Genomic DNA, 27,914 nt, shown 5'->3' on the forward strand with positions numbered 1-27,914 from the left:
AAGTTACATTCAGTGCACCTACTGATCACTCTAACTGAACAGACGTGTAAATAAGTAATTTGTCCATTCACTCCTTGAACAAAATGGAAAATATGGACTCAGACTTTTATGAATCGAAAAAACGACGTCGGAACAGGTAAACCTCTTCATGTGTGGTTATTGGCAATTTTTATATTAATTTATGTACTTCGGATATAATACACAACAGAAATAAATAATTCTTGTAAAATACACGAAATGTGAATATGCTAAGCTTGATATTAGATAATTAATATTAGATATGGAACATCAAAGCTAGTTTTGGTAAATAACAAGTGCATTTACCTAAGTGCAGTTTTATGATTGAAATAACATATTTAGTGTCCTATTGAATACTAGCTTTAAAGAATGCATAATGGATGAATAGACAGAGATAAGTTTACTGTCACAGAATGTATGTTTGCAAAAATGGTATTACATTTGAAATGTTTTTCTAAAAATAGAAAATTTAACAAACCAAATTAATAAATCTTAAAATGTGCAATGATAATTTATCTTCAAAATCCAATATTTTGTTTTTTAATTTTTAGTTTCCGAAAAACATGGGATCCTTTTATGTTAAAAACAATCAACAATGAGGAAGAAGTTACGGGGAAATCTATTCAGTTTCTTCAGTATATAATCTGCTTTTTATTTGGTGTTGCTGTACTGGGGTTCGCTTTTCTCAGCAAGGTCAGTAAAGTCTATCTGGATACAAATTCTGTTCGAATATATAGTCCATTTTGGACATAAATATGTAATTATGGTATAAAGAATGGCTTGCATTGACATGATAAGATTCAAGACGTTACATCTCATGCTGTACTTAGATTTAGTTTGAAATATATTTAAAAAAATTAAATAAATAGTCACATTACCTTTTTTTTTTGTCGATTGTTAACTGTTTGCCAGGACACTGGGAAAAAAATCTGCTTTTCTTTGAATAGTGGGAAAGTCTATTCTTTATAGCTGAGATCAATCTAATGTCTCATCTTAAAGGAAAGCAACTTCTCACGTGTAGTGCAGCATCAGTATTGGGCTGTTTAAGCAATGACTTGGTATTCAATTCTCTTGAGTTGGGCTAAGAGCCACCACCTAATGATTCAGGTTATGATTATTACCAAGTGAGCCCCGGTAGATGCACAAACACACAACAGAATAGATAAACTCATACAGGCAGAATGGACATTTGAAATATTTTCTGGAATGATGGGTATTGTATAAGTTCTTGTTGGATCATTTGTTGTTCTTCTTCTTGCGTTCGAGGCAGCAGAGGTAATGTAACACCCTCCAGGCGCTGTAGCCAGTTCAATGTGCTGTTGTCGAGGGCCGTGAGGTATACCCCTCCACCAGGGGGACAGCGCAGTTAAAAATGACGCGCTGCGCTGTTTGCTGGTCTGCTCCACACACGCAGGCTGCTGATGAACGCAGCCCCCAGCGATGCATGTTGGCGTTACATAGAAACATAGAAAATAGGTGCAGGAGGAGGCCATTTGGCCCTTCGAGCCAGCACCGCCATTCATTGTGATCATGGCTGATCGTCCCCTATCAATAACCCATGCCTGCCTTCTCGCCATATCCCTTGACTCCACTAGCCCCTAGAGCTCTATCTAACTCTCTCTTAAATCCATCCAGTGATTTGGCCTCCACTGCCCTCTGTGGCAGGGAATTCCATAAATTCACAACTCTCTGGGTGAAAAAGTTTTTTCTCACCTCAGTCTTAAATGACCTCCCCTTTATTCTAAGACTGTGGCCCCTGCTTCTGGACTCGCCCAACATTGGGAACATTTCCCCTGCATCTAGCTTGTCCACTCCTTTTATAATTTTATATGTTTCTATAAGATCCCCCTCATCCTTCTAAACTCCAGTGAATACAAGCCTAGTCTTTTCAATCTTTCCTCATATAACAGTCCCGCCATCCCAGGGATCAATCTCGTGAACCTACGCTGCACTGCCTCAATCACAAGGATGTCCTTCCACAAATTAGGAGACCAAAACTGTACACAAGACTCCAGATGTGGTCTCACCAGAACCCTATACAACTGCAGAAGGGGTCGGCCGGTTCAACTACAAACGGCGTTGAACCTGTCCGACCCCTGTACGGAGCCGGTTCAGGGCGACCCACTCTTTGAGGGGCAGGTCCGAGCCAGGTGGGGCTGTGGTGTTCAGTGCAACAGTGAATTGAGGAGGTGGTGAAATCTGTTCCCAGCTGGTTCCCCATACTCCTTTTGTTGTCCTGCTGAGTCACTCCAGCACTTTGTGTCTTACTTTGTTATACTCATCCTTTGGTATACTGGAATTGAACGCTAAACTTTTGATTTGCTGGGACTAGCTGGAAAGGAAAGGAAACCAGGAAACAATGTTTTACAATAATAATCTTTAACAATAAACCTTAACATCTCCTCATATTCCACTTGGGTAGCTTACAGTCTAAGGGTATGATCATTGAATCCTCCAATTTTGGGCAACTACAAACCCACCCCTTTTTTCCCCCAACTCTCTCCCCTTTTCTTCCCCACTCTCTCCCCTGTGCCCCATCTGGACTTACACCTATTTCTCCACTCCCCGTGACATTCCACCCTTCCTTCCTTCCTTCCTCTAGCTTCACAATTCACAACACTTCAATCCTTTTGTCTCACACCTTCTACCTTTTTATCTCTGGCATTTGTCCAACCATCCCCCTATCACCCCCCCCCCCCCTCACCTGCATCTACCTATTACTTGCCAGACTTTGCCCTGCTTCTCCACCTCCAGCTTTCTCTTCCACACCCACCACCCCACAATCTGCCTGAAGAAGGGTCCCAACCTGGAAAGTCACCTATCCATGTTCTCCAGAGATGATGCCTTGTTTTGTAAACCAGCATCTGTTCTTCCTTGTTTCTGAAAATTATTTTTTATTGCTTCGCACCAATAACTGAACGATGGGTTTGCGATGCAGTGATGTATTTTTTTCACACAAAAATGAGCTAAGTGAGAAATGTTGCTCATTATGGTCTCAGCAGAAGAGAAACTGGAATTCACTCTGTCACCATGAACCTTAAATATTAAAGTAATATTGTTTTTGATGTTACATGTTACCTTCTGCCAGCCATACTTACACTGAAAAATATTAAATTTTGCTTTGCAGTCTAGTCTTCTTTTATTGGTCAGCATTTCAAGTGCTAATTCGCCCTTTGAAAACAAACCTTTTACTCATCTTATCTTGGCCTGTGCATTAGTGGTGCCGAATGTTTTAGCATTTACAAAAGCATTGTGGAAAACATCATTTAGATCATCCTCTAGTCCACCAAAAGGTGTTCTAGCCATGGTAAGTTGAGCCGCCTTTATTTTAATATTCACAGTTTAAAACACATCAATGGAGGTTTAGTAAAATGAAGTGTTATTTTTCAAAGTCATACTGTCAGCAGATAATCAATAGATACATTGGCTTTAGAAACTGAAATCATGTTCTCATGGATGACAATGTAAATATCTAATTAATTAAAAGTAAGGAGGGTAAGAACTCTGTGGAAAGACCTTTCCAATAAAACATTTAACACCAGTCTTCAATCACATTTAAGGTTTAAGTTATTCTAAATTATACTGTACTTTAAAAAAAGTATAAATTGTACAATTGTTTATGCATTTGTTGATATGCTGTTAATGACTTGACAAAAATAAATGAGTGAAAATGTTAAATCTTAGCACATTTGCTTTCCCTGAATCTATTCTGGAGGAGACATATTAGTTTTTAGTGCACTGATTTTATTTAATTATCTATGTTCTTGAAAGGGTTATCAACTCTGGAAGTGTTTCTAGCTAACTTTTTTAAGTAACCTCGCAAATGGACGTAAAAAGTAAAAAAGAGAAAAATATCAATATTTAAACCATGTTAAATATCATTGAGTCAGGGCAGCACAGTGGCTCAGCTGGTAGAGCTGCTGCCTCACAGTACCGGAGACCCAGGTTCGATCCTGACCTCGGGTTCTGTCTGTGTGGAGTTGACAGTGTGGGTTTCCTCCGGGTGCTCTGGTTTCTTCCCACATCCCAAAGACATATAGGTTTGTTGGTTAATTGGCCTCTGTAAATTGTTCTTAGTCTGTGTGGAGTGGATGGGGAAGTGGTTAACATAGAACGAATGTGAACAGGTGATCGATGATGGTCGGTGTGGACTGTGGCCGAAGAGCCTGTTTCCGCACTGTATCTTTAACATCAGAAGCTCAACTAAACTATATTAGTTTGAGTCGGTGATCTCACCAATATGTAGGAACCTCAGTGTGTTGGAAAAATGGATCTGAGACAAGTTCTCCCTCAATAGGAAAATCCAGAAATAGCCAGTATAGTTTCAGGTTAAGAGGTTAGCGACAATTTTGAGATAAGGAGGAATTTCACCTCTGAAAGAGTTAGGAATCATCATATTCTCTATTCCAGACAGTTGTGGATGCTGAGCCTACAAATATTTGCAAGGTTCAGATAGCCTTTTAAACATAGATTCAATCATGGGGATTTAGCAGGAAAATAGAGCTGAGTGATGATGAGATTACTAATTACCTGCTTGAATCATGGAACTAGATTAAGAGGCCACAAGGCTGAGATCTGCTCCTGGTGTTCACATTTTGAACAATGTCCAAGTCTTTGTTTGTATCTCGCGAATCTGCCAAAGGCAGCTGCACATTTCATCATATGGGAAGAAAGTCATCATTTATGTAATCTGCAAATTACATCATTACATGAAGAAAATTATATAATCTAACTTTAAGTGTAATGATAAAAGATAACATTATCAAATGGAACAGAGTTTATTCAAGCAAAGTGTAAAATTAGGATCAATTGGAATCTTTCTAAAGAATGAAATTTTGTGTTTATATATTTTAATCAATTAATACTCTAGGGTTAATAATGCTTTGCTCATTCTTGGAGGACTCGTGTTAGTGACAGTTTTAAATGCGCAAGATGACTTCATTTGGATTTAACTTTGGAATTTGCATATCGACATTTTAAAGTATATTACAACTTTTAAAGTATATTACAACACTTATATTTAAAGTTCTAAATTCTATTTTTGTTTCTACCCTGCCTCCTTCCTCACTCCCAACTTCCTCCAACCCCACCCACCATTTTTAATTGTGCCAGGTATGCTTCATCGAAGCAATCATCGCACTTGCCACTTCAGTTCTGGTGCTGGTCTGCTTGCCTCAGTTTGATGTCATTACAAATCTCTGCATTTTGAATGGTGTCTGTCTGTTTCCTTCATTTCTACAAATAATGTATGAGTTGAAAAATCTCGGGATTGCCTTGCTGTTCCCCCTCATTGGCTTCGGGTTGACTTTTCTAGGCCTCTTGCTTTTTGTTTTGGTCCACAATTCCCTGCAGCAATCAGAAACCCCCCAATTCCTTCAGATGTACGTAGCCATAGCAATAGTTTCCTTAACACTATTATCTCTCAATTGGTGGGAAAACTTTACATCCTACTTTAAAGTTGGATTCCTGCAAAATATAAGGGAAAGCCTGCGTGGCAATAGAAATCTTACGTACGTTTGTAGTAGTGCAGTTAGAATTCTCGTCACCTTTGGTGTAGTCGCGGCATGGATTCCAATTAAGAAATATGACTGGAAAGATTTGAAAACAGTCTCTCAATTTGAACTAAATATTATTTTGGGTCTCTTTGGAGTGCAGGCATGTTCTTCTGTACTTTGCCACTGGTTTGGGGTCCTGGTGTGCAAAATGCATGCAGTCAGACGAAGTTTCATGCTGCCATCCATATTAGCCTTCCCTGTGGTATTCATTGCCATTTTGATAGTGCTTTATGATAGTTCCAACAAGTACAGTGAAGGGCCCACCTCCAACCTCACCCTCTTCTGCAATGATTTAATAACTGTCCAAGAAATCGATCCTGTACGAATCCTCCTTTTAGAAATCCCTCAGAGCCTTTGCAGAGCACAGGGATTCTTAAATACCAGCAGAGTTGGTTTGGCACTTCTTGGCACTTCAGCAATATGCTTTTGGCTTGGGCTATTTTTCTCAACTTACTATGTGTGGGGCCAGCCCCTTCAAAGGATTGAAAGGACATCCCATCTCTTTGTTCGATGGCTATATGAAGCTGCCTTCATGGAACAATCAATGCTGCTCAACATACGTGTCCAGAAAAAGCAAATTGAGGAAATCAAAAGGTACATTTTCGTTATATATATATACCTGTATAACGTAAATATCGTTAGAATTTCACACGCTGCTAAAACAGCACAAACTATTTCTTCAGATTTGCATTGTACAAGGCGGTTCAAATGCAATGCACTTCGTTTCACTGTTACCATTCTGTTGTAATTTCCTCAACCCTGTCACCTTAGTGAATAACAGAAGTAAATGCCAAGTAAAGAAATATTGTTTCATTTCTTGTTTGGTTAATCCTTCCCCTAAGGGGAATTCCTTTGAACAACTTCAGCCAAGTCTGCAGAGATCCTTTTTGCATTGCAGTGTTTAATGTGCAGTGGAGTGCAAGATTTAAAAAAAAAATAACACCTTTCTGTAGTTTACCGCATCTACTGGCATCATGTGATCTTCATTACATGGAAAGGCAATAGTACATTTTTTTACTGAGAAACCTATGTGAGGAATGATGCTAATCAGAGAAAAAATATGTCCAATATCTTTCCCTTTCTCTTCATAAAACATTCTGATAATTCATCCTGTAATTCAGCTGAAAAGTAACTATATTTAACCAAATTGTGATAAGCAGCAGTGACTGACTAAACTTATAGGGTATTAGTTTAGTTTAGAGATACAGTGTAGAAACAGGCCCTTCGGCCTACCGAGTCAGCGCTGACCAGCAATTCCCGCATATTAACACTATCCTACACACACTAGGGACAATTTACATTTTTTATTCCAAGCCAATTAACCTACAAACATGTTTGTCCTTGGAGTGTGCGAGGAAACTGAAGATCTTGGAGAAAACCCACGCAGGTCACGGGGAGAACGTACAAACTCCGTACAGACAGGACCCGTAGTCAGTATCAAACCCGGATCTCTGGCGCTATAAGGCAGCAACTCAACCGTTACGCCACCGTGCCGCCCGTAAATTAATGCCAAGTACCCTTCTAAGTAAATGGAACATAAAATACTTTCCCCAAATGCTCACTGATTCAAATACCAGATCGATACTTTATTACAGATTTCTAATATTGTACACTTTGTACTTGATTTGCACAATAAATATTTTTTTAAACAGGAAATCAGACCATGTGATGATATATCTGTGCGCAACAATGTGGCACGAGACAGTGGATGAAATGGAAAAGATTCTCAATTCAATATTCAGGTACATTTCCAGGAACTGGCGTCTAATAATGCTTTTAAAAACTACTTGTGGTGCTTATCTTCAAGGATTTTAACCACAGAGATAAACTATAGTTGTCATCCTGAGTAAAGTTAACAGTATTCAATCATTGCCAAACTTGTAATTTAACTACTTAGATCAGTATGTTGTCAGGTTGCACCACATCAAAGAGCCGACGGATGTTTCTACTAATTTCCTTGATATAATTTTCAAACCACCGTTTCCTGGAAGCATATATGTATCCTCAGTCATGTATTTAACTGTGCATCTCCAAGTGACGAAATGTGTTAAGGGCCTGTCCCACTTTGGTGTCATTTGCGCATCACGCAGGTGGCGCACAAAGATTTTGAGAATCCCAAAATCCTGAGGCGCGCGCGCGACCGCGCGTCACTGCCTACGGCACCACGCTCCATGCGCACGTAATGCTCATTATGCACGCCATGCGCGCATCACATGCGCGTCACGGTGCGTAAATGATCTCGAGTAAATGACGCGCAAATGACGCCCATGTGGGACAGGCCCTTTAGTACTGTAGTGGCATTTATAATTGAATGTGGACTTTCTGCCCTTGACTTATTTTCTCAAAGTTGGCTATATTGCTGAGAAATAAACTCGGCAAAAAAGGCCCCCCAAAAAATGTCCTGGACACGAGCACCACTGCACATCTGGCAAGGGTTTGAATAATGGTGGTGAAGGGCGAGTTTCAGCAGTAGAATGGCCAGGTTATTGCCCCTCATTTACGGTGGAGAACACTTATACGACATTTGGCCAGGTACATGGATAGGAAAGGTTTAGAGGGATACGGGCCACATGCAGGCAGGTGGGTCCAACGTAGATGAGGGCACATTGGTTGGTAACGGCAAGTTGGGCCGAAAGGCCTGTTTCCGTGCTGTGTAGCGCTTTGACTCCATGACTCTAAACAATATAATCTGCATGACCCAACTCATTTTTTGCTGGGAAGTTATTCCCATCTTCAGACTGCTTGGACATAATCACTTTACTGCCTTCAGATCAGATTAATGATCAACTTGAAATGTTTCTAAAACTGTGAAACTAAAGTTCTGCTCACACTGCTGGTATTTTCTCCCACCCATTGAACATAATTTAGAGTTTGTATTGTTCAAGCCTAACTTTATTCTTTACACCATGGCTTGGAGTTTTAAAGCACTATTATGATGTTATTATCAAGTTTCTATCAAATTCTATCAGTTGTCCTTTCCCAGTGTGGACGGAGCCATGATACTGCGCTCTCTAACACTTTTGTCCCGTGACCAGCCAGCAGAAAGGAGAACATTGCAATGTGGGGAATTAATTGCCTCTAGCTTCTATTCATCAGTCGAAAATGAGCCTACTTATTTTTAAACAATGATGCACGGGATGCCCCCACATAGCACTGACAACATTTAACAACAAAAGCTAATGAGAGACACAAAAAGCTGCGATGACACAGCATGCCAGACAGCGTCTCTGGAGATAGATTTAAACCAGCATCTGCAGTTCCTTCCTAAACAAAAGCTAATGGCTTTCCAGACAAGCTTATAGAGCCTGCCTCACAAAAATGTAATAACTCTTCTTCTGCATAGCCCAATTACAATAACTTAACATATGTTAATTAAAATTATCTTTGGACCTCATCTTTTACTCACTTAAGAAATCATATATTAACTGCTTCCATAAAATGCGGCCATCTGTTACAAAGGTACATGTTTATCTCATTTGACCATTTCTCTTTGCAGGCTGGATAAATACAAACCATATACTTTAAAATCACACAAAGACAATTTTGACTTTGAAACACATATTTACTTTGATGATGCATTTACTTTTGTGGGACCCGATGAAAATACGCAGCAGAGAGTTGTGAATGAATATGTGATGAGCCTTGTTTCGACAATGGAGGACATTTACAGGTACTGGAGCTATCTTACATTTGCTATGAATGCAATGTCCTCCATATAAAATGCATTGTGATATTCCCAAGCCCTCGCCTCTCAGCTACACATTGTGTTGCGAAATGAATCTGGAAACCAGTTTTAACCTATTGTTACAAGGTCGGGAGTTTCTGAGAAAGCTTTGATGTGATGCTACTCACTCCAAGCGAATAGTTGGCCTGCAATTGCAATTGTTCCAGCATCACTGATGCATGTAACTTACATCATACTAAGAAACAAAATGTCATGGATTCCAATTTCAAGAAGGAGCATGTTACTAAATTCCTGAAACTGAACTTTTTATTAAACAGGATATTTTCACGGGAAAAATGCACTTCTAAGGATGAACTGGAAGATGATGACATTATGAGGCAAACCATAATGGAGACACCTTACGGTGGAAGAATCTGCTACACACTCCCATACGGAAACACCATTCATGTTCATTTGAAAGACAAACAGAAAATCCGGCACAAGAAGAGATGGTCTCAGGTGTGTTTAAATATTGGGTGACTTTTTACCCCGGACCCCGTAGAGTCTTTCCATCATTTACAAGGCATATGTTATTATGTTGGAATACTTACCTGTAACCTAGATATGTACACCTGCAGCATCACAGACGCTCAATAATGTCAAGGATTAAGTTGTTTCGTTAGTTGTCAACTCAGTCACCAACTAAAAGCTGCAACATCAATTCACAATGTGCGTTTTGCAACAACCAGACGGTACCCACAGTTTAAGGATAAGGGGGAAGTCTTTCAGGACCGAGATGAGAAAAACATTTTTCACACAGAGAGTGGAGAATCTGTGGAATTCTCTGCCACAGAAGGTAGTGGACGCCAGTTCATTGGCTATATTTAAGAGGGAGTTAGATGTGGCCCTTGTGGCTAAAGGGATCAGAGGGTATGGAGAGAAGGCAGGTACGGGATACTGAGTTGGATGATCAGCCATGATCATATTGAATGGCGGTGCAGGCTCGAAGGGCTGAATGGCCTACTCCTGCACCTATTTTCTATGTTTCTATGTTAACCCCTACTAAAATGTGTTGTCATGTTACTTGGTGATTTGGAAAGTCTTTTTAGTGGTTTATTTTAACGATTGGGATCAAAGTTGACGTTCACATTGACGCAAAGGCTCTTCTGAAAACTTCTCAATGTCCGGTGCAACACACAGGAAGAGGAAAAAAAACATTTAAAGTCTGATCAGATATTTGTGACACTTAGACATTTTTAGTGATTTGGCTGAGAATTGGGAAAATGCACTTCCACACCATCCAAGATACTGAATACCATTTTCGATCTGAGCTCACATTCAACTCTTTGGAAGGTTTATAATTCTTCTTTTGGACATCCTGCTAAACCTGTTTAACAGTTAATGGTTTATGTAACAAGACTGTTTATTATGTATATTTTACTGTTTGTCTAGCCATACGTATGTCAACATTCTCTAAATGTATTTACAGATCATGTACATGTATTATCTGCTGGGATGGAAGTTAAGTAGGAAGTACACTACCCTGTCAGGATGTTTTGAAGATGAAGTATCGAATGAAAATACCTTAAGGGTGAGGAATGTTTCTTGATATCCAGCACCAAAAATGCATATGTGGAACAAGCTGCCAGAGGAGGTAGATGAGGCAGGGACTATCCCAACATTTAAGAAACAGTTAGCCAGGTTCATGGATAGGACAGGTTTGGAGGGATATGGACCAAATGCAGGCAGCTGGGACTAGTGTGGCTGGGACATGTTGGCCGGTGTGGGCAAGTTGGGCCGAAGGGCCTGTTTCCACACTGTATCACTCCATGACTCACTATGACTCCACAGTCATAAGGTTCAGAGAGTCAAGATTGGAAATTTGACCTTGATCGTTTGCAGTGTAGTGGTGGTGCCAATGATCAGCGTTGAATTTCGAACTTGCTTTGTGCTTTGTGGAAAGGTAGAGCCATATTAAATGGCTTTGGAGATTCAATCCTATCCCGCTGGGTTTTCAGCCCTCTCGAAAACTGTCAATTCAAGTGGGGTGAAGACAGGTTTGGGGAGAAGACAGGTTTGGGGAGAAGACAGCTTTGGGGAGAAAGGGGTTGCCTCTGGAGCTAAGCCAGTCTGCCAAGTGAGCAGGAGTATTTCCTCCCAGCCTTTCAATCATTCATTGGACTGGAGTTCTTGTACCCAACAGAGGATTCTCACGCAAGTCCCCTGGTGCGGACGGAGCTCACTGGGTGGGATCAGAGTTGCTACAGATTGGTAAATGCTTAGCCGAGGTGAGGACTTGAAGCCCTCCACCCAGAAGCAGCTGAAGGCCCCCTGTCTTGGTCAGTGACCTGATCCAGAGTGCTCTATGTTCCATGCAACCAAGCCCATCAATCAGGCGAAATGTGTAGGAAGGGACTGCAGATGCTGGTTTACACCGAAGACAGACACAAAATGCTGGAGTAACTCAACGGGACAGGCAGCATCTCTGGAGAGAAGGAATGGGTGACGAATGGGAGACCCTTCTTTAGACTGAGAGAGGATAGGAAACATGTTTAACACAAGGCTCCTTTTATAATCCATTTTGTGACATTCTGTATTGTAATTTGTTTTGTTTTTTTGTTTTTTAAAGAACGAGAAGGAAAACACCTATATTCTGGCATTGGACGGTGACACTGACTTCCAGCCCTCCGCGTTGATCTTACTGGTGGACAGGCTGAGAAGATATCCCCACGTAGGGGCTGCGTGTGGGAGAATACATCCTACAGGAGTTGGTACGATATCCTATTGAGCTCTTACCACTCACCAGGTTAATCCTCGGGATGGCGGGACCGACATATGATGAAAGAATGGCTCGACTGGGCTTATATTGACTGGAATTTAGAAGGATGAGAGGGCATCTTATAGAATCATAAAAAATTCATAAAGGATTGGACAGGATAGACGCAGGAAAAATGTTCCTGATGTTGGGGGAGTCCAGAAGCAGGGGTCACAGTTTAGGAATAAGGGGCAAGCCATTCAGAACGGAGATGAGGAAAAACATTTTCACCCAGAGATTTGTGAATCTGTGGAATTCTCTGCCACAGGAGGCAGTGGAGGCCAATTCACTGGATGATTTCAAGATGCTGGGTGTATTCAATTACTGGATGTATTTAGAAACATAGAAACATATAAAATAGGTGCAGGAGTAGGCCATTCGGCCCTTCGAGCCTGCACCGCCAATCAATATGATCATGGCTGATCATCCAACTCAGTATCCCGTACCTGCCTTCTCTCCATACCCCCTGGTCCCTTTAGCCACAAGAGCCACATCTAACTCCCTCTTAAATATAGCCAATGAACTGGTAGGTTCATTGGCTTGGTGAAAATGTAAATTGCCCCTATAGTGTGTGTAGGATAGTGTTAATGTGTGGGGATCGCTCGGTGGGCCGAAGGGCCTGTTTCCGTGCTGTATCTCTAAACTAAACTGAATATCAGATTTCAAAATGTAACAAAATTACGCAACACTGTAAAGTGTAAAATTTGCCTTTTCTCAAAGGTCCGATGGTGTGGTACCAGAAGTTTGAGTATGCTGTTGGCCACTGGCTCCAGAAGACAGCTGAACACGTGCTGGGCTGCGTGCTGTGCAGTCCAGGTTGTTTCAGCTTGTTCAGGGCGGCGGCCCTGATGGACGACAATGTTATGAAAAAATACACCACAACCGCAACTGAAGCACAACACTTTGTCCAATACGATCAAGGTAAAAATTAACATATGTAATCTGTCTACTTTCAGTTTTACACTCAGCTAGAATTTCTGCATAAGTTATCCTGATCTCCTGTCACAATCTTGGCAGCTAGTTAATAGTATTTGTCGGTCTGAAAAGGATTATTTTGACCTAGCAGCGGTGCATTGAAATATTTGGCATGCTCTCAAGTTAATTCATTCTGCTGTGCGTTAAGAAAATAGGAGCAGCTAAAACACAAACATTTATTTCAAAGGAGGAATCTGAGAACTTGCTTTGACACGAGAAGATAATGTACACTGACAGGCAACTAGATCAAATGTCAATACCTACAATTGGGTGACATGTAGCAACCACATGCCAGACACTGGAACAATCACTAAAATAAACACACTCTATGCACTTGATATAGATTTGTGTATGCAGCAATCTTGAGTCAATTTGGATGCAGATATCCTTTGATTTAATCACTCAAAGCCCTGTCCCACGGCACGAGTTCATTCCAAAAGCTCTCCCGAGTTTGCCCTGATTTGAACTCGGAGATTGATGGTAATAGAAACATAGAAACATAGAAAATAGGTGCAGGAGTAGGCCATTCGGCCCTTCGAGCCTGCACCGCCATTCGATATGATCATGGCTGATCATCCAACTCAATATCCCATCCCTGCCTTCTCTCCATACCCCCTGGTCCCTTTAGCCACAAGGGCCACATCTTACTCCCTCTTAAATATAGCCAATGAACTGGCCTCAACTACCTTCTGTGGCAGAGAAGTCCACAGATTCACCACTTCTCTGTGTAAAAAATGATTTCTTTTTGGCCACTCGTCGGTACTCAGGGATCTCGTGGACATTTTTCAACATGTTGAAAAATCTTCACGAGTCTTCCTGTGCTTACCTGCCGTTAGCGAGTCTTCCCGAGTACCTGCCGTTTGTGTTACAAGCCGCCAAGAGACGTCCCCGAGCTCCGACGTACCCACTACGTTCATTCTCTATGCTTACCACGAGTTTGATTTTTTTTAAACTCGGGAGAGCTCTTGGAATGAACTCGTACCGTGGGACAGGGCTATCAGCCTGAAGAAGTGTCTCAAACTAAAACGCCACCCATTCCTTCTCTCCAGAGATGCTGCCTGTCCCGCTGGGTTACTCCAGCATTTTGTGTCTATCTTCTATTCTAAGCACTTTGAATATGAATGTGTGACTATCAATTGCAACAGGGGAAGACCGTTGGCTCTGCACATTACTGTTGCAACAGGGGTGGCGAGTGGAGTACAACGCAGCCTCAGATGCCTACACCAATGCACCGCAAGAATTCAAGGAATTCTACAACCAACGACGTCGCTGGGTACCATCCACTTTGGCAAACACAATCGACCTTCTGGACAGTGCAGCGCAAACATCAAAGAAAAACCCTTCAATTTCCAAACTCTACATTCTGTACCAGATTATTGGAACAGCCGCCTCAATCCTGGGTCCTGCCACTGTGATTTTGATGATAGCAGGTGATTATGCCCTAAATGCAATATCTTCTTACCTATAACCTATGATAATGCACTACTTATACACTGGTTATTTTATTTATGAGCAATATTGTAAAATGGTAGCATTGCCACAAATCAAGATGATTTTGTATTCAGGTGTACACAATAGAAGCTGCATTGATTTTTTTTCGTGCCCCATTATGAGAGTTCAGGTTTCTGCAGTCAGACATGGAATTTATTAATTGTCACAGCAGGATCTGCCAATCTAATTATGAAGGATGTTAGACTCAAGAAAATCCTTTGGCTCCAGTTACAGAAATGACACCTTGTGAATAGTAGGTTTGTAATATTGCTGTATAGCCTCAGAGTGAGACGTAACCCTCAAAGTATCCAGCATTCAGAATCAAACCAATGCACATGGTTTGATGGGAGTGTCAATTGGTTTTGATACTGATCTGCAGTGCTTCCAGCTCTCATTCCCATCAAGTAATGCTCTCTACTGGGAGATAAGATTATTTCTCCAGCCCCATGGTGTCAAACATTGCATGAAATGCATACTTGTGACATTTGAATCTGCTATTGTCACCAAATAGATTAGTACTGGCGTCAAGGGTTATGGGGAGAAGGCAGGAGAATGGGCTTGGGAGGGAGAGATAGATCAGCCATGATTGAATGGCAGAGTAGACTTGATGGGCTGAATGGCCTAATTCTGCTCCTATCACATGAATAAATAAAAGGAATGAGATCAAGTCCAGTGTACAAGTTCAGCGCTCAGAGATATGTGGCCCTCAGACTCTCAGTGATATGTGGCCCTCAGACCCTCAGTGATATGTGGCCCTCAGACCCTCAGTGATATGTGGCCCTCAGACCCTCAGTGATATGTGGCCCTCAGACTCTCAGTGATATGTGGCCCTCAGACTCTCAGTGATATATGGCCCTCAGACCCTCAGTGATATGTGGCCCTCAGAAAGTGTCAACAACAAGCTCTGCTTTTTCAACACTTCAATTTACAAAAATAAATCACAAGGACCTCAGTGGAAAAAGGGAGAGTGAACATAAAAGAGCTTTCATGGGTAAGAGACGGTAAGATATGAGCCAGGAATTTGCTTGGGATTGTTACTAATGGACATTTTCAGGACATTTTCCGATGTAATCTAATATGTAATCAATCAGATGATTATCAGTGACGGAAAAAGAACATTCATTAAACAAGGCTGGTGTTTAGGAAGGAGATTTCAAAGTAGGCATATCTTGAGGAGAGTTTGCAGTGGAGCAGACGAGATGTGTAGGAAGGAATGTTTGAAGAAGGGTCTCGACCCGAAACGTTACCTATGCCTTTTCTCCAGAGATGCTGCCTGACTTGCTGAGTTGCTCCAGCATTTTATGTCTATCTTCACCTCATCTGGTATTATATTCGTTAGGCTAGTAAGAGAAAATAACACCTTAACAAATCATAATGATTAAAAATATGCTTTTTGTTAATCAATGTAGATGATTATTTTCCATACAATATCTTTCACAGGATCATTTACCTTTGTGTTTCAATGGAATGGAAATGTTGCCCTGGCGCTAGGAGTCATTCCTCCCGCCCTCTATATACTCATTTGTTACAAAGTCAAATCGGACACACAGATCAATATTGCTGCCGTTCTGAGCATCTTTTATGCTTTCCTAATGATTGCAACGATAATGTCCATCATCGGTGAGTGCCCTTGTATTATAATATCAGATTTCCATATCAATTTTTATTTTTATCATTGTAATTAATTATTTAATATGTGGATCATTTTAGCCAATAATTTGTCAATAATCTATTCAAGTCAAGACTCAGCCACTGCTATGTCATAGATCAACTGCTGACCACCAGGGAGAAATTTCCACTGCAGTGCAAGAAAGGCAGAACTATTTCTATTAAAAAGAGGCCCTGAAAATAATGGATGACATTGGAAATCAATGTGTTCTACTGCATCTTAGCCAGATTTGACATTTATGCTACCCAAAATGCAATTCCATTCAAGTCAACATGCAGCCATTGCTATTTTGTGGCGAATTTCTCCACCAATATTTTTGTCACACTCATTTATGCCTTATATATTGTTACTTAACTAATTACTTTCCCAGACTTCTCCTATTGAAGATCTACTTGGTGTCAGGGATTACGGGGAGAAGGCAGGAGAATGGGGTTAGGAGACATAGATCAACCATGATTGAATGGCGGAGTAGACTTGATGGGCCGAATGGCCTAATTCTGCTCCTATCACTTCTGATCTTCTGATCTTATTATCTTACTTCCCTTCTTCTGGACACCACCCCCTGCTCCCCAACTATCCAGGGCAAGGCAAAAGGAAGGTTGAATTAAAATGATTACTTGCACTTTTGGTATTGAATTAATTTGTGACTGAGGGTTCAGACTGGATTTTTGAGACAGTCTGCCAAATCATCACTTAATTTATTAATATCATATGTTTGCCCAATAAAGAGAGCACCTGCATTGTGCATTTTTGTGCCTCGACCACACCTTTAATATCCCAAACTTTCTGTTTCCAGAGCCTTTCTTGGTGGGTGTGGCCATATCAGTTTTGAATTACCAAACCTATGGGTGTGACGATGTGAAAGCTACTATTCTAAATCTCAGCAGGCCTTTCAATTAAAAATAGACAAAATGTCTGCTCAGTTTCAGGAAGGGCTGAAACCATTGACTTACACAGATGGAGAAAAATGTGAAGGGAAAAGAAATCACTGTTGCTGATGGCTGTTTGAAAAGTGGGGTCCCGAAACATCACCCATTCCTTCTCTCCAGAGATGCTGCCTGTTCCACTGAGTTACTCCAGCATGTTGTGTCTCTCTTCGGTGTGAACCAGCATCTGCAGTTCCTTCCGACACATATAATTTCAAGGCCTAGTGCGCGGCGAAAAGCAGCCACTTTGGCCAACCGTGTCTATGCCGACCATCATGCCTTTCTATACTAATCTGGCACTGATGCCAAATCCTTCTATGCCTTACTCATTCACATGCCTGTTTAGATGCCTCTGAAATATTGTTGCTGTTCTGGCCTCCACCTCCTCTTCAGGCAATTGATTCCAGATACCACCTACCGTTTGTGTGAAAACGTTGCCCCTCAGGTTCCCTTAAAACCTTCTGCCTGCCGGCGTAAACTTGCGCCCTTTATTTTTAGACACTCTTCCCGTAGAATAGAAAGCTGGCTACTGATCTATGCTTCTCATCATTTTATACACCTCTATCGAGTTACTTCTCAGCCTCCTTTGCTTCAGGGAAAACAGTCCCAGCCATACAATCCCTCCTTATGTTGTTCCCAGCAGGCCTATAATTGAGTATGAAATGAGCCTCGTCTAAACTATCATTGGGTAGATAAAATGCGGTAAGACTGAACATTTGCTGACGATAGATCGCATTTAGAAAATTCTGGTATGAATGGGAAAAACAAAGATCCATAATATCTATAATTTCCTTTATTTAGTAGATACTTTAAAAAAAAAAATTATTTTAATTTATTTTTTTATTTTTTATTTTATTATGAAACTACTTTTATTCAAAAAAATAAAAATAAACATAGAGTATTAACACAATCAAAGACTGCCTATGCTGACAGTTTACAAACAAATGATCGTCAAATTAATAACGTCAACGTCAACTGGACCCACGAATGGCCGTTGAAGGTCGAGTGTTCCGTTTATCAACAAAACACTCGACCTTCAGTAGATTTAGTAGATACTGGGAGCATAGGTGGTGAGAGCCAGGTATTGGGGGGGGTGTTCTGGGACACCAGTACAAACTGCCCTAGCCTTCATGGGCCTAACTTAATGAAACACTAGTTAAGGGAGGTGCCCACTTGATAACCCCAATGATATACTTGCATCAACACGATCGTTGTTTAAAATGTGCTTGTTAACATGTAGGTAGCTGATTAGATAGATAGATAGATAGATAGATAGATAGATAGATAGATAGATAGATAGATAGATAGATAGATAGATAGATAGATAGATAGATAGATAGATAGATAGATAGATAGATAGATAGATAGATAGATAGATAGATAGATAGATAGATAGATAGATAGATAGATAGATAGATAGATAGATAGACAGACAATAGATGCAGGAGTAGCCCATTCAGCCCTTCGAGCCAGCACCACCATTCAATGTGATCATGGCTGATCATCCCCAATCAGAATGCCCGTTCCTGCCTTCTCCCCATATCCCCTGACTCCGCTATCTTTAAGAGCCCTATCTAGCTCTCTCTTGAATGCATCCAGAGAACTGGCCTCCACCGCCCTCTGAGGCAGAGAATTATTGCATATGAAGTTAGTTATTGTCCTCAGCATGAGTTTGTATTATCAGTTTAGATAGCACTTTGGCTTTAGGCTTGGTTTTCTTGGTTAAGCACTTATCCTAGTGTTATCGCAGAAGTGCTTTGTGTTTTTAATTGTAATCTTTAAATACACAAGAAACTTCATGTGGACTCAGTTCAGTTCTGCCAGTGCATGTTCATATTACTATTTGATGTGAATGACCACAACATTTCTCTTTGCTCTTGTTTGCTGTAAAAAATTCCAATATATGTATTTCCCCTTTCAGGTGAAATGATCAGGGAAAAAACCTTTATTACTCCAACGGGAGTGTTCTTCATATCCATGGTGGTCCTCTTCCTCTCAACAGCATTGCTGCATCCCCAGGAATTCCACCTTGTTCTATACGGATTGTTGTACATCATTTGCATTCCGAGCGGATACTTGCTCTTGCCCATTTATTCTATGGTGAACATGAATAACGTTTCATGGGGCACTCGTGAAAGTGCCACTCCAAATAAATCTACCAAGAAGAAACCTGAGCAGATTAAGCGATATGAAAAGAAATGGAAATGCATTTGTTGGGATGTTGAATTTGTAATCAAAGAGGATAAAAAGGAAGCAATTCAACAAAAAGACAGGTATCTCTCTTTAATACTGATTGGTAAAATTAAAGTATACTTAGTGCTATCTCAGCCGGTTCTAATTACATGTCTTACTACTTTTGGTTCTCTATTTCTGATTCCTTTGTTTTGAGATACGATTTTCGCTTGTTACATTTTCTTTGGTTTTACTTTCCCCCTCAAAGTATATCTTAGAAGTTTATGGCTGGATGATATAAGATTAAAAAAATCTCATTGCGCTCGTGAACTTACATTTCGTCACTGAGTTCTTGCAATTTCCTACACAGTTTAGGGAGGATTGCTTGAGGTAAAAACATGGATTAGCTAAGAGTTGTCCTGACTTTGGACACTACAATTGGTGTAGTAATCTTACACGTATAATTTGACACTCATGAATCATTGGAATTTTTTTTTTGATTCATCGGATAAACTGAGGTTGAGATCGTGATTGTTGCCTGCATTATAAACGTTCAACTATCCTTTCAATGGAATTGTGAATAACACATGGGATTCTGATATTAAGGATGAATGCAACTCTTTTTTCTTACATAGTTCAAGGTGAAGAGGATTAGCTAAATACTTTGTCTTTGGCATAGTGGGCTAAAATCCAAACACATGATCAAAGCTAGGCTAGATTTGCAGAGGTCAGTCCAAGTATGTTTTCAAGAGTCAAAAGATCTAAAACATTAATATTTTTATCTCACAAAAATATGCGAGCAGAACATTGGCTGAAGCAATTTATTGGTACCAAGTTGTATTTGCTTCCTAACGTTTGTCTCTATTAACTTCGAAGGAATTGAACTTACAAAGATAAGTGGCTGATAATTTTGCACACATTTCTTGCTAGTGACCAAAAACACCTTTCCCTTCCATGGCATAGAAACATAGAAAATAGGTGCAGGAGTAGGCCATTCGGCCCTTCGAGCCTACACCGCCATTCAATATGATCATGGCTGATCATCCAACTCAGTATCCTGTACCTGCCTTCTCTTCATACCCCCGATCCCTTTAGCCACAAGGGCCACATCTAACTCCCTCTTAAATATAGCCAATGAACTGGCCTCAACTACATTCTGTGGCAGAGAATTCCAGAGATTCACCACTCTCTGTGTAAAAAATGTTTTTCTCATCTCAGTCCTAAAAGATTTCCCCATTATCCTTAAATTGTGACCCCTTGTTCTGGACTTCCCCAACATCGGGAACAATCTTCCTGCATCTAGCCTGTCCAACCCCTTAAGAATTTTGTAAGTTTCTATAAGATTCCCCCCTCAATCTTCTAAATTCTAGCGAGTACAAGTCGAGTCTATCCAGTCTTTCTTCATATGAAAATCCTGACATCCCAGGAAACAGTCTGGTGAACCTTCTCTGTACTCCCTCTATGGCAAGAATGTCCTTCCTCAGATTAGGAGACCAAAACTGTACGCAATACTCCAGGTGTGGTCTCACCAAGACCCTGTACAACTGCAGTAGAACCTCCCTGCTCCTATACTCAAATCCTTTTGCTATGAATGCTAACATTCATAACATATGGGCATCTCCCCATTATTCACATCTTTCTATGCTATCTAGAGTTGTGTTCTTGAGAGTGTCATACTTACCTGAGGCTTATTTTGTTCTGGATTGGAGATTTTTGTTGGCTTTTTCTGTATGTAAGATTGACTGGACACCCATAGTCTTTCCCCTTTGTGTATTTTGTTTTATCTTGTATCATTTTTTAAATTCCTGATGTCCTATATTCTAATTATTCAGTTGGGTCTTTATTTTATTTCCTTTAGTGCAAATGATGAAATGGAAATATTGGAACCCAAAGTTGTAGACAGTGAGTATTAATATTTTATTGCTAGCTGACAAGTGTGTTCAGAAAGGTTGTGGATGGGGAGGAAATTGTTTTATGATTTTAAGGAAGGGCGCGACATATTCAAAATTAATGTTAGCACTATAGAGCTCTTTAGGGAAGAATAATTTTCTTCAAGATTACTATCTCTGAAAATAGATTTTAAAAAATAGAAAAAGATGACTATTTTTGTTACTTTGCCCATTCAACTAATGCTTTCTGTGAGTCTGATCTTGCACAGAATCAGATAATTTAAATCTCCAATGTAATGTTGGGGACGCTCAGCAAATACGTTCACTGGGATTTCATGATGGCATCTATCACACTAATATCAGATATGTGGCAGATCCACTTTAAGGATCACTTTATTTCAATGTAAATTGAAACATAGAAACATAGAAAATAGGTGCAGGAGGAGGCCATTCGGCCCTTCGAGCCAGCACCGCCATTCATTGTGATCATGGCTGATCGTCCCCTATCAGTAACCCGTGCCTGCTTTCTCCCCATATCCCTTGACTCCACTGGCCCCAAGAGCTCTATCTAACTCTCTCTTAAATCCATCCAGTGATTTGGCCTCCACTGCCCTCTGTGGCAGGGAATTCCATAAATTCACAACTCTGGGTGGAAACGTTTTTTCTCACCTCAGTCTTAAATGACCTCCCCTTTATTCTAAGACTGTGGCCCCTGGTTCTGGACTCGCCCAACATTGAGAACATTTTTCCTACATCTAGCTTGGCTAGTCCTTTTATAATTTTATATGACTGAATGGCTGAAAAAGTTTCATTGATCCAATTTTGATGCTCAACGGATCCAATCGCAGTGAGCCAGTGAATAATGTGTATTTCGTGTCTTTTTTATTATTTAGACTGGATTGACAATTTAAAAGAAAAGTCTCTCTATATTGACCTCATTGAAGAAAAACTTGATGAAGTGAGTTATTTCAAATCACATTTCTCTCAGCTTCCTTTGGAGTTAATTTACCAACTTAATCTGCCGCAGAACATGGCTACAACAATGATGGGGTTGATGCCAGCTCCCAGTTGAACAAAGTTATCAGCCCAATGCCCCCTCTACTCATTTTGCTGCACTCTGGCAACTTAATTTCTGACCTATATCTATAAGTTTACCCTTGATTCCTTTGCCACTTACCAAAAGAATATGTGTGTACAGCGGCCAGTTAGTTTACCAGGAAGTGTTTGGGGAGATGGGAGAAACAAGAGACTTGGATAGAACCTCACACAGTCCCGGGGAGAACATGCAATCTCTTTAGCACCCATAGCCATGATTGAGTTGAGTTGAGTTCAGTTTCAGTTCAGCTTAGTTTATTGTCACGTGTACCGAGGTTCAGTGAAAAGCTTTTGTTGTGTGCTAACCAGTCAGCAGCAAGACTAAAACATGATTACAATCAAACCATTTACAGTGTACAGATACACGATAAGGGAATAATGTTTAGTGCAAGGTAAAGCCAGCAAAGTCCGATCAAGTGTAGTCCGAGGGTCGCCAAAGAGGTAGATAGTAAGGTCATAAGGTCATAAGTGATAGGAGCAGAATTAGGCCCTTTGGCCCATTAAGTCTACTCGGCCATTCAATCATGGTTGATCGATGTTGCCCTCTTAACCGAATTCTCCTGCCTTCTCCCCATAACCCTTGACACCTGTACTAATCAAGAATCTATCTATCTCTACTTTAAAAACATCCATTGACTTGGCCTCCACACCCTTCCGTGGCAAAGAATTCCATAGACTAAAGACATTTTTCCTCATCTTCCTATGGTAACATATAACCATATAACAATTACAGCACGGAAACAGGCCGTCTCGACCCTTCTCGTCCGTGCCGAACACGTATTCTCCCCTAGTTCCAACATCCTTTAATTTGGAGGATGACCTCTAGTCCTAGACATTCCCACTAGTGGAAACATCCTCTCCACATCCACTCTATCCAAGCCTTTCACAATTCGAGATACTGTAGTAGTTCAGCTACTGCTCTCTGATTGTGGTGGGATGATTCAGTTGCCTGATAACAGATAACAGCCTGATTGAACATGTGTTCCTGGTGGTTTGAGGCAGCGGCACTAACTGCTGCACTGCTGTGCTGCCCTTCAAAGTGTGTTAAGGATTTAAAAATTATAATGTTGCATTTAACTACTCACCTGAATAATGAAAAAAATAAGGCAGCCACATAGAATGATGGAACAAAACATTTTATTAATAATATTCTCTATTTCTTATTCATAGAGGGAAAACCCATTCTGGACTGAGTTAATTGAGGTGTATCTTAAACCAATTGATGAAGATAAAGCAAGACAGCAAGAGATTGCGAAAAATCTGAGCACTCTGAGAAACAAGGTAGCGATTAGTTAACAGTTTGTTCTGAATCTAATAAGTTGTAAATGTAAAATCTTGTTATTTATTAATTTGTGTTTGGGTATGGAAAGATGAAGTGCAAAGGCACAGAGGAACATGGCAATTTAAAAAAACTAAAATTAGGAAGGGCATGTCAGCCTTTCTCTTAATCTATTAAGCTCGCAAAATATAATGGATTTACACAATTTGTACAGAACCTTGCCAAAGCTGAATGTGAAAAAAATGCATTCTTGTTTAAAGAAAAAACAAAATACATGAGTCATTAAGGTAAGGGATGAAAGGATACATTTTTTTATGGCTTTATCCCTTGAGTAAAACAGGCTATAAATTAGAGAATTGCCATGGGAGAAATGTACGGCCAATTTACACAGTTCAGTAAATCACCAGCTTCCTCTATGCACCCATACTGATTAGTTCAATTTATTTTTGCACTCATTGTACTTAAAGGCAATATTGTGTATATTATTGTTTGTGCTAGGTTTTAAAGAGATCCTTTTATTTCCAGGCCACTTTCCTGTTCTTCATTATAAATATCCTGTGGCTCGTTTCAACATTCTTCCTGCAACTCATCGGTCCTGACATACACATCAAGCTACCCAAAATCCTCTCAAATGGTTCTTTCTCAATAAATGAAAATCTAACCGTCGAACCCATCGGTTTCATGTTCTTGATATCCTTTGCTGGATTGTTGGCAATTCAATTCATCACCATGTTATACCACAGGTATGAATCAAAAAAATGCTCTGTGTTAATCAATCAAGAATCAATCTAATAATAAGCAAATAATAATATTGTTATCTACTATTTTTCAGGATTAATACCCTCATCCATTTCATTGCATACAAAGGAACTGAAGTGAAACCTCTGCAGAATGTTGGAAAGTATAAAAAAGTAAGGGCTGACAAATTTCATGATTCTATTTAATTGAATGGCTTCAAATTTACTCCAATCTTAAGGTCATAAGGAATGGGAGTAGAACGCGGCCATTTGGCCCATCAATTCTACTCCGCCGTTCAATCATGGTTGATCCATCTCTCCCTCCTAACTCCATTCTCCTGCCTTCTCCCCATAACCTCTGACGCCTGTACTTATTTAAAGTAATAAATTGAACATAAACTGATGCAATTTTGGAAGGTCCAAGCACTCATTGTAATTTTCTGGGAAATACAACAGTAGCTTTAAATTATTAAATATAGAAATCCAATACATGGATAGACTAACAGCTCTTCATTGATTATCTCACCACTGATGTACACTGAGTGCTATGTTCCTATATTTGCATTGTAAAGACAGGACCTCAGCAAGTTAGACCACACTTGATGTGGACAAGACTCCATTTTAGAGCTGTAATCATGCCAACATTAGCTAGGAGAGATATTTTCAATAATATGTTAATTGTTAATGGCCTTCCATCACCCTTTTGAAGAACCAAAGCATCGCCATTGCATTTGTGAAGTGTTTTTCCTTCATGTTTAATTCTTGTTGCATTTATTAAAAATTTGAAATATTATTTAGTTTTCATTGTTTATTACTGTTTCTTTATTTTGATTATTTTTGATCATTTTTTCCTCCTGGTTTACTGTTTGTTTTTCTTTCTAATGTGTTTGGGAAATCACCTCAACAAATTATGTTTCCTTCTCAGTTCTATTACACTCCTAATTTCACAATTCACTGATTTGGTTGGGTCAAGGGGAGCCAAGCTGCTTGTCCAGTCCCCACTGTCATAAGGTCATAAGGAATAGGAGTAGAATTAGGCCATTCGGCCCATCAAGTCTACTCCGCCATTCAATCATGGCTGATCTATCTCTCCCTCCTAACCCCATTCTCCTGTCTTCTCCCAGTAAGCACTGACACCTGTACTAATCAATAATCTATCTATCTCTGCCTTAAAAATATCCACTGACGGACTATATAGTGTTCTGTGGCAAAGAATTCCACAGATTTACCACCCTCTGACTAAATAAATGTATCCTCATCTCCTTCCTAAAAGAATGTCCTTTAATTCTGAGGCTATGACCTCTAGTTCTAGACTCTCCCGCTAGTGGAAACATCTTCTCACATCCACTCTACCCAAGCCTTTCACTATTCAGCATGTTTCAATGAGGTCCCCCCTCATTCTTCTAAACTCCAGCGAGTACAGGCCCAGTGCTGACAAACGCTGTCCATTCACCTGGTTGCACTGTCAGCGATTGTAGTTCGTCAGGAAGGGCAATGTAAACAAGCTGACGCTGCAAAATCTACACTGAAAATCAATTTTGTTGCAAAATTATTAGAATATTTCTTTTTTTAAAAAGCAATTTATTTTAAGTCACAAAATCTAATATGAAAATTAAATATGACATATTGTTCTTCTCTTTTAGCATGAAGATCTTGAGGTTTGACATCATAGAGAAGCCAAATGAACAGAGCTTGAACAAAAACAGAACAAGGTTCCAGCTCCACATCTTGATCAGCATGGTGTGAAATACAATAGACAATAGACAATAGATTCAATGCGATCATGGCTGATCATCCCCAATCAGTACCCGGTTCCCTCCTTCTCCCCATACCCCCTGACTCCGCTATTTTTAAGAACCCGATCTAGCTCTCTCTTGAAAGTATTCAGAGAACCTGCATCCACCACCGACTGAGGCAGAGAACAACAGTTTGCTAATCATGGACAATGCAGTGGAGATCTGTTGCTCGTGTTACCAAATTGATATTTATGCACAAATATGGTGATTGCTTAGTAACAGGTCAATACAAACAGTAGTAGAAATTCATTAGTGCTACCTGTTTTAGAGGTGTAAAAGGAATATCCAAGTGACAATGTGGCAGCAGGCATGGGGTAGAATTCACAAGCCCCGTCCACAATTCAACACATCCCTTGATTCAGAATCAGCACTTTAGAACAAACGATGCCTCTGATTTGTGCCTTCTAGCTGATCGTTGTAGGTAAAAATTGACTGTTTGGTCTCTGATCCACACAGATGGTGTTAATGGGCCAAATCTGCATAGTTCTGCCATCAGTTCTTATAAAGCATAAATACTATGCACAGCAAGTTTACTAACTTGGGATTCACCTAGTCTTTGACTGTGCAATCAATGACTGACTCGTACTAAACTATACGGTGAACTATTACCGTCAGATCTGGTTAATGCCCTTTACATCTCTTATTAACTCACCAATGTTTCTTTTAAGAACATAAACATATCTGCCATTTCCACTAACCGAGTATCTCAGGGATTACAAATACGTTTCATGGCTGTAAATTTATTTTGTGATTTATGTCATATTCCATATCTGCCACTCAACACATTAGAGACACGAGGAGAAAACTCTTCCATATACAAACCATTGCAAAACTGTAAATTAATTATTTATAAATATTTTACAACTTTGCAATGCAAGGACATTTTCAACCTTGGAACGCAAACATCAGCACTCTCCCTGGGCTGTTTCTGTTTGTTTATAAATGCTTAGCCCACCGATCCTATTCTAAACTTTTATATTGATTGCGGGGGTCAGTCTTGTATTGACAATCAGCTTTGGGAAAGGTGAATATAATTTCCAAAAGTCAAAAATCAAAGAGCAGCATTCGTAAACAGAGGGATTCTGAAATATTGTTGGATCGAGACAATCGGATCTGTTTAGTGCCTTTATAGTGCAATAAAGATCAAGTGCAAATGCACACAATCACACACATGATGAAGTTGCATTATCTTAAATGAATGGAATTATTATTGTGCAATTATAATACTTTACAACTGATCATGAATTAATATAATTTATACCTTTGCACAAAATGGTCAGTTGACATAGTTTCTGTTTACAATTATCTTATAGCTATAAAATATGTAATGGAAATAAAAATGTTAATTTATTATAAATAACCCATTAAATGTATCTTCTATGACATGTGCTCTTTTATCTATTTAATTTTAAGCTGCAATTATTTGGTGTATTTTGGATGTATATTTTTCACAATATAAAATACAATTGGTGGGAAATGCTCATTTTAACATGATCTCAACTTGCAATATGGATATCAAATGTACTTTAAAGTTCTATAAATTGGATTTGAAATATTTCCATTTTTTCTCCAGTGTACAGATTTTCTCATCCAAGCAAAACACATCATATTTGTTATTGACCATTTTTAATGTCACACATAGATTACAATCCATTCAATTTCAACATCATATCAACAGTACAGTTTAGTGGGTTTGGCTCGACATGCTTTCTTTGTCATTTTAAGCTCTCAGTTTATTTGCCAATCAAATTGTGGTGAACATATTTTCCAACTCACTTCATTGAAATACAACATATTAGGATCTTCAGGTGACTTTTAATATAAACAATATTT

General features: G+C 39.8%; 1 protein-coding gene across 1 annotated transcript; it reads left to right on the forward strand.

The window, feature by feature from the left end:
* The first annotated feature begins 29 nt into the window (after positions 1-29).
* LOC116975808 (chitin synthase chs-2-like) lies at positions 30-25,982 on the forward strand. The gene is made up of 19 exons (XM_033025030.1): positions 30-136; positions 570-711; positions 3,146-3,325; positions 5,131-6,167; positions 7,226-7,315; positions 9,070-9,243; positions 9,576-9,756; positions 10,727-10,828; positions 11,867-12,008; positions 12,773-12,973; positions 14,173-14,457; positions 15,959-16,138; positions 19,035-19,386; positions 21,144-21,187; positions 22,068-22,132; positions 23,440-23,550; positions 24,074-24,291; positions 24,381-24,459; positions 25,929-25,982. Exons 1-19 carry the CDS (start codon positions 84-86, stop codon positions 25,947-25,949), a joined length of 3,657 nt encoding a protein of 1,218 aa, XP_032880921.1. The 5' UTR covers positions 30-83; the 3' UTR covers positions 25,950-25,982.
* The last annotated feature ends 1,932 nt before the right edge of the window (positions 25,983-27,914 follow it).

The sequence above is a fragment of the Amblyraja radiata genome, chromosome 8 (assembly GCF_010909765.2).
Source record: "Amblyraja radiata isolate CabotCenter1 chromosome 8, sAmbRad1.1.pri, whole genome shotgun sequence".
NCBI classification, from domain to species: domain Eukaryota; kingdom Metazoa; phylum Chordata; class Chondrichthyes; order Rajiformes; family Rajidae; genus Amblyraja; species Amblyraja radiata.